Raw genomic sequence first — 7,841 nt, 5'->3', positions numbered from 1 at the left:
GTGCGGTGTGCGCTGGCGCGTACGAGGAGAGCTAGCACCGCAGGGCACTTTAAGGGCAGCTGGCGCTTTAAGAGCAGCGGCCGCCCCGCGCGGCAGGGGCGGTGAGGGGGCGTGGTGAGGGTGACGTCACCGCATGACTGTGTTTTTATGAATGAAAAGAATCCGCGGGTGAGTAATCGCGGGGAGCGAGGTTGGAGGCGCCGCCCGACGCCCCGACCCGGCAGCGGCCCCGCGGGACCAGCGCAGCCGCCAGGTGAGCGCCGGCCGGAGCGGCCCCTCCGCTCCCGCTCGGCTTCGCCCCCCGCGGGGCGGCCGGGAGAAGGGGGCGGCGGGGGCCGGCACCGGCTGGAGGCCTCTCTGCCGCCGCCAAAGGCGGGGATCGGGACCGGGACTAGGGCTCGGGAAAACGGGACGGGCGGGCCGGCCGGGCGCGCTCGGGGCCGTCCGCTCTTCCTTTCCAATTCACGGCCACCGCCCTGGAGGGAGCCGCCGCCGCTCCTCCGGCTCCGGCGGCGGATCCCCGGCCCGGATTGCATCAGCTTCCAGCCGTCGGGCTCCACCTTTCCCACCGCCCCCCTCCAGCCCCTCATTCCTCTCGGGGCACTCTCGGCCCCGTCCCGGCCCCCGCCCCGTCCCTCCGAGGACTCTCCTAACGAGGCCGGGGCTCCCCAACGTGGAGAGAGGCTGCTGGGCTGCAGCCCGGGGTCTCGGACCCCTCCTCACTCTCCGAACCCAGGGACGGGGAGGGACCGGCCATCGGCGAGGGGCAGGCACCGCTTCCGTGACTTTCACCCCTGGGCTGCTGAATCACGGGGCGGCCGCTTCTCACCCGCTTGCGCTTCGGGGCCGCGACCCTTCGCCCCCGGAGCCTGGCGGCGCCCGACCCTTGCGCCGAGACCCGCGGCGCTCCGCCGGGCGGCGGGGCGGCACCTCCGCACGCGTCCCGGCCGGGTGACTTCGCCACGGTGTCACTCGGTGGGGCTGCTGCTTTTACTTTCCCTTCAGCCTCGGGCGGATCTGGCCTGTGTTTCCTCCCCGCAGGGAAGGCTTGGCTTCCAGCAGGCGGCTGGGGCATTTTGGGTCCCCTGGGCAGAGCAGCGTCCCAGCCGTCTCTTGATGGGATGAAGGAGGGCGGGAAGTCCATCCTTGCCCCATTATTATTATTGCTTGCAGTCATCATTGCTATTAATATTATTACTACGTACTTTTTTTAAAAGGAGGGGGATGAGTCATGCAGCCCGGGGTGGGGGGGATGTGGGCAGCGGGCAGGGAACCAGCAGGGCCGGTGTCCTCTGTTCTGAGGTAAGGAACACGGGGCTGGCAGTAACCAGCTTTTCTCCTGGCCGCTCAGCAGGGCTGGAGTGAGGAAAGGATGGCTGCAGACGGGCTCTCCAGCAAGGCTTTGAAGGTGAGCACCAGTGGGAACAGGAGCTTGGGAGTCAGGGGACTGGTTTTGGGGTCTCAGGCAACCACCCCTCTCTCTGGCAGGTGAAGCGGGAGCTGGGGGAGAACACTCCGCTGCTGTCGGATGAGGAACTGATGGGGCTGTCAGTGCGGGAACTCAACCACCACCTGCGGGGCCTCTCCAAGGAGGAGGTGGCGAGGCTGAAGCAGCGTCGTCGGACGCTGAAGAACCGGGGCTATGCTGCCAGCTGCCGGGTGAAGCGCGTGTGCCAGAAGGAAGAGCTGCAGAAGCAGAAGATGGAGCTGGAGTGGGAGGTGGACAAGCTGGCCCGGGAGAACGCTGCCATGCGCCTGGAGCTCGACACCCTCCGTGGCAAGTACGAGGCCCTGCAGGGCTTCGCCCGCACCGTGGCCACTCATGGGCCCTCTGCCAAGGTGGCTACTGCCAGTGTCATCACCATCGTCAAGTCCGGCACCAACCAGGCCGCCTACTCCTAGTGCTGGCCTCCATCCCCCGGCTGGACCCAGTCCTCCCCGGGGTGCCTTCCCCATGAATTGCCTCCCAGCCCTTCCCCAACCTCCTCCCTGTCAGGACCTGTGCCCAAAATCCTTTCTCCTATCCCTTGATCTCCAGCTCTTCCAGGTAGGGAGGGCTGCTGCTATGTGGATGCTGGGATGGAGGACAGAACCTCACTGGTGGCCCTCATAGCCCCCTCCCCTCTTGGGTGTGCAGACAGGAGAGAGCAAACCCACACTGGGAACAGTGGGGAAGCATCCCACAGCTCCAAGCTGGTAGGAAAATGCCAGGTGCCTCTTTATTGTGAGAGGGCATGGGAGAGCTAAATGTGGGCCAGGCAGTCCCAGGAGCATGTGCCAGAGAGGGAAAAGAGGAGAGAGAGGTTTTGCAGTGTAGGGGAAGAAGGCATGATAAAAGGGTATCAGGATTGGGCAGACAACCTGGACCACAGCTGGAGCAGGGAGGAAGGTGGCAGCATGTCTGAAACCTCTGGGGATGCAGATGGCGAGGGAAGGTTAGCAGGTCAGCGGGGGAGATGAAGTGGCTGCATGTTAATGCCTGGTAAGGGTGAATGGAATGGGAAAGCGCTGTGGCAGCTTGTGGTGCTGGGGGACCCCAAAGGTGACAGTGATTGGGCAGGGGGGAGCTGGGAGACTCTTGTCCACAAAGGGGAGAAGCAGTGGTGCTGTTTTATCTTTATCATGCACAACCTTCACGCCTCTTCCTGCTGACGGGACACTCAGCCTGGCTGCGTGTCTGAAATGCAGCAGGACTGGCAGGAAGGAAGCAGAGGCAGCTGGAGCAGAGATAAACACTGTTTTGCTCAGTGCAGGCCAGCTTGTATGGCCCCACCAAGTCCTCCCTGGTGCCCCACCGCCTACAAAGCCCATGGAAATGTGCTCCCAGTCCTCAGAGTCAGAGATATGGAGGCAGAGAAAGGGGTGGAGGTGCAGGAGGTAGGAAGTAGGGGCGGAGAGCATCCCTGCTCCTGGGAGCTCCCTGGCAGGCAGGTAGACTCCTCCCTTTGGTTTTCCTCCAGCTTGGACCCTGGTGTAGGACAACCAGCTCTTGAGCAGGCTGAAAGGCTGGAGAAGAGCTGGGTTCGCTAAATACAGGCAGCACAGGGGAGGGAGCAGGAGGCAGGTTCATCTCAGGATGTGCTGCTGCAGATGATTCCCCTGCCCCTCCGTTCTGCCCCTGCCTGGGTATTGCCACGCCAGCCGCCCTCGGCTGCAGCCTCCATTCTTCCCTGTAGAGAGGTGCCTGCCACTCCTGGTTGGCATTCCCCACCCCAACTCCTCTTGGGTTTATTTATTGCACGAACATAAGTTATTTTCACGTCCTCTTTGCCATTCCGCCTCTCGGCACAGCCAGGATGTTGGTACAGAGCCGTACTTTATATTTTATATATGCAAATCACATTTTATCTTATACTTATATAGAGCAAAAAAAAAACTTATTTATTTTCTGACTTACAGTGTGTCCTACCCGACTCCTCTGTATTTTGTAGACTTTACAAATAAAGCAAGTTCTTTTTTTTTTTTTTTCCACAGCGAGAGTGTGTTTGGTCATTCTTGAACTTGGGACAAAGCTGTGTTTGAGACCAGATTTTCTGTCTCCCTCTAGCTTTGCTGCAGGACATGCTCAAGAATGTGCCCAAAAAAGATGGGATGGGGGACAGCTCATTGCTTTTTAGGACAAAACCAAATTTATAGTCTTTGAGAAAAAAGAGCTAAAAAGGCATGCTTAATGCCGAATACCACCCCCCAAAACTTGCTTTCAGGAGCAGTGCAGCTGTGTTGAATCAGCTTTTCTGGGATTTTCCTGGGAAAGATGCTTTTCACTACAACTGCCTCCAGGCTGTCCTCGGACTAGGTGCAGAGCATCTGTGCCCACAAACTTCCCTGTTGAGTGAATCACCTTATCACCTTACCTGGGAACAGCAAGGACAAAAGCAGTGAGCTTCTGCCCATGGATGGCAGAAAAGGAAGAAGCGTGTAAGGCTCCTTAGCAGATGAAGCCAGACCTCCTCCCTGTGTGGAAAAACCACCCTTCCTCAGTGATGAGCACATTCCAAACACCCAGGTGGGCCAGCCTGCCCCAGCAGGCTCCTGCACCCAGGATGGTTTGGGGGTTTGACATACCCATTCCCTCTGCCACTGCAACTATCCCCAGTCCCAAACACTGCTCATGAAAGAAAATCCCAAAGCCATTGTTTGCTGGGGCCCCCTCTCTCCCACTGGTGTTTCACAGTGAGCACCTAAGGAAAGATTCATCTCTACTCCAGGTTTTTGACACATGGGTTTCACTCCTGCCTTGTGCCAGCAATGGTGTTTTCAGCCCAGGGTGCTGCAGTGATGCTTCTCCATCAGCTCCTACATAGACAGGTGAAGCTTTCCTTCCAAGAGGACAAGAGATCCTGAGCCACCATGCCTCAGTCCCTGCAAGGAGGAAAAACTCAGAGAAGTCACCCAGACAGCACCACACAGAGGCAGCTTAAGTACAATCTATATTATCTCTATATTTTTTATTTGTCATCATATTTGCTCATTTCTGCGGAGTATAACGTCACAAAGACCAAAATAGAGAGCGGCTTGTCGCTGAGCTCACATCAGTTAAACACAATAGGTACAAAACTAGGTGACTCTGTCTTATTTATCATACTTTTTTTTTCAGTCATTTATATACAAAGAACTACTCTATATGGAAAAATAATAAACAAATCCCATGGGTATGTTACACGGTAAACAAAGAAGGAAGGAAGAAAAACGGAAGCAGGTAAGGGAGAGCAGCTCCAAGGGTCTACTCCTGGAACTGGCACATTTCTTGGGTCCTGGGCTACCATGAGCAGACTTGCAAGACCATGGATGCCTTGGCCTTCTTGGTCTCAAGCTCTGGACCTCATATTTTTTCCTCCAATACAAAGTGGCTTGAGAGCTAGTGCTTGCTCTGGCCCTTGCTGGTCATGAGGGAGAGTAGGAAGCTTAGTGATGGATGATTTTGTGTAGTGTTAAAAAACATATATATATATATATGTATATAAAATTATAAAGTAGGGCAGCTGGCTTGTTGGGTACTAGCTCACCAGGCTCCTCTGAAGGCAGCTGGTGCAAAAGAGTTATACTTAAAACCATTACACACAGTATACTCAGAGAATACCCAGATCCTCTGCACAGCACATACATATATATATATGTGTGTGTATATATACATATATATGTATGCAGGAGACACGTCAAAATAAGTTCTAAGAAATGCTTCTCTAAGGCTGGACTACCTTCATGCTCAATGGGGCAACCACACAGATTCCAGCTGCCCAAATGCAACAAATATTGGGGGCAGTCACCAAGTGATACTGGGACATCATCAAGGCCTGCAAATCCAAAGGAAGGGGAGGATGGGATCATGTCCCATGCCCCACTTTCCTAAGAGAGAGAGAGAGGGTAACATCATATCTCACATTAAAGGACTATTAATCACAGCCATAGAAAACAGAAGCAAAGTCTGTTCAACCTTCAGCCCTGCTTTCCAGGTGGCTTATGCATGAGGAAATTTTACACCAAGCCCACACAAAGCCTGGCAAAGTGTGTTTGCATGTCTAATTAAGCAGTCACAAACTTAGGAAAATTAGTTACCAACAGCATGGCACTGCAGTATGTGTGTGAATGATAAAATCAAGCAGCAGAGAACTGACCATGCCTCCAGGTCCTTCAGCAGTACTATTGCTCTCACCTGCTTCACCATCCTCCAGAAACATCAGTACAGGAGGAAGCACTATTCTTAAGCTTTTCCCTATCTCATCCTTACAGCATGGAGCAAACCTGCTTCTCTTCAAGCCCTTTTGCCCAGCTTGAACAGAGGTGCTGAATAAATGAGGTGCTCTTCACTCACTGTTGCTTCTGAGACACTCAATGAACACGCAGATGGATTAGGAAACAAATGGAAAGGTAAACTCCAGGCAGCAAACCAGACTCCAGTTCTAGCAGAACAGCAAGGAACAATCCAGAATCCCACAGGTCTGCTCTTGGCAGGAGAGGTGTGAAGCAGGAGAGGAACAGAGAAACTACAGCTGAACACAGTAGCTTGCTCTGCTCTCAATTTTGTTTCCTGCTTGCAGGTAGGAGCATCTGAGCCATAGCACTTGAGTGTGCTGCCCACTTTTCTCCTAGATAATTTTAAGCAAGCAAGAGGCATTTCCTAGTCTCTGGAGAGCTCTACAGAGGAATCATCTTCATTTTGGCTCCACTAAGTATGCATGGGTTCATCCAAAACCCAAGAGAAGCAAGGGGAAGCTTCTCCCACTTCCATGGATGCTGGTTCCACCCTTGGTAGCACTGCAGGTGCAGCAGAGCTTGTGAAATGTGCAGCAGCAGCAGCAGCAGTTGAAAATAAAAGAGACAAATTTGACCAGCCAGGTCATGTCAGGTTTCAAATCTGCTCCAGCCTGCCCCAGAACAGCTACAGAGATAAAAAAACAAAGGAGTGTGCAACATTCCTTCCTGAATACTCCAGCCTAAGGGTGAAACTTGTGTGGCTTGGGGAAAGTCAGTGATGATGAGCATGGGGAGAGCTACCTGTGAGAGACAAGGACCTGCTCTGGCAGCTACCTCTAACAGGGGCAGATGTGATGCTGGGGGACAGGAAACAAGAAGAAAATCTGGTTTTGTGTTTACATATTTCCCCTTCCCAAAGAGGGCTGAAGGGGCCAGAGCTCTACAAACTTCTACCATCTATCATAGCCAGTCCTCAGTCTTGTTAGCAGGAGACACATGCTTCAGGGAAGCTTCCTGCCACAGGAATGCCAGGGAGATGGGAAGCTTGGACACCTGGTGATTAAAAAACTCCACCCTTGTGAAAAAGCAATTCCATCCCCAGTGAGCTTCAACAAGCTGTTACAGCAATTTGGGATGCATGGAGTCAAGGAACATGAAGAAAGCCCTGTCCTTTTCCCCTTCGCTCCCTCAAGTGACTCAAGGACTCATAACCAGGTGCTTGGGAAGGTGGGGACAGATGTTCCTTACTTAGCACTCAAGGCAATGGCTACATAGAAAGACCAGTCTCAGGTCTGGTCTTCAGGAACACTTATGGCTGTGTCCCCATCCTATTTCCCAAGGATCACAGAGATTTTAGTACCAGGGAGCTGGGGAGAAAACTGTGCCTACATCAACCCTTCAGGAAAAGAAATAGAAAGCAGTCAGGTTGTCCTGTTAGACAAAAACCAAAAACATTTTTGGTTACAACTCTAGACTCCGGCCAGTCACATCCCACACCAAGCTGGGCAGGTGTGGGAAGCCAGAGCCCCAAACCCTGGAGCTTTGCTTGAATCAATTCAATTTGATTGCTGCTGTAAGGAATGGGCTTGAGCATGGAGTCCTGGCCATTCTGCCACCTCTGCATTGCTCATCATGTCCATACCCACAAAAACTAATGGGAAGTGCCCACTTCTGCAATCTTTACTCTCTAGGAAGTGATATGACTTGTGTGTTTCTGCATTAATAAATTATTAAAAAAAAAGAAAGAAAATGTCAGCCTGTGCTGGCAGTTTCCCCTCCTAGAATTCATCATCAGAGCTCAGCAAGAGGGTCTTCTCGTTGTCACGGGCACCGGAGCAGCTGTGGGAGCGCGAGATCACGTGGCTGCCATTGCGCCAGGGGGGACCGTGCTCCAGTGTTGACTGTTGGGTGTACTGCTGGTAGGCTGGAGAGAAGTTGTGGATAGCATCTTGGACAATGTCATGGGGATTCATGGTCTCCTTGAGGCTGCTGGAGATGCTCTTCATGGGAGCACAGCGACCTGTTTGGGTAAGACAGGAAGGGACAAGTAAAGAACACTGCTGCCTTCCCCACACCCCTTAATACAAAGGTAAAGGAGAACAAGGAACATGCAATCCTAGATCTTGCAAAAGGTGCCTAACAGACTT

The 7,841-nt window shown here is 53.4% G+C and overlaps 2 protein-coding genes across 6 annotated transcripts in view; one reads left to right on the top strand and one right to left on the bottom strand.

The window, feature by feature from the left end:
• The first annotated feature begins 144 nt into the window (after positions 1–144).
• Positions 145–3,464, top strand: MAFF (MAF bZIP transcription factor F). 2 transcript variants are annotated; one of them, XM_033057498.2, is made up of 3 exons: positions 145–253; positions 1,355–1,408; positions 1,489–3,464. In XM_033057498.2, exons 2-3 carry the CDS (start codon positions 1,373–1,375, stop codon positions 1,900–1,902), a joined length of 450 nt encoding a protein of 149 aa, XP_032913389.1. In that variant the 5' UTR covers positions 145–253; positions 1,355–1,372; the 3' UTR covers positions 1,903–3,464. The 2 variants fall into 2 exon arrangements, with proteins under 2 accessions (XP_032913389.1, XP_032913388.1); XM_033057497.2 differs by having other exon boundaries at positions 1,352–1,408.
• Positions 3,465–4,422: 958 nt separating this feature from the next.
• The window catches only part of TMEM184B (transmembrane protein 184B), a 28,275-nt gene continuing 24,856 nt past the window's right edge, over positions 4,423–7,841 (bottom strand). For all 4 annotated transcript variants that reach the window (XM_033057495.1, XM_033057496.2, XM_033057493.1 and 1 more), the window contains one exon: positions 4,423–7,714. In XM_033057495.1, the coding sequence (XP_032913386.1) occupies positions 7,473–7,714 (242 nt within the window). In that variant the 3' untranslated portion in view covers positions 4,423–7,472. The remainder of the gene's footprint in view (positions 7,715–7,841) is intronic.

This window comes from Catharus ustulatus, chromosome 4 (genome assembly GCF_009819885.2).
Source record: "Catharus ustulatus isolate bCatUst1 chromosome 4, bCatUst1.pri.v2, whole genome shotgun sequence".
NCBI classification, from domain to species: Eukaryota; Metazoa; Chordata; class Aves; order Passeriformes; family Turdidae; genus Catharus; species Catharus ustulatus.
This window is presented reverse-complemented; position numbering and strand designations above follow the sequence as displayed.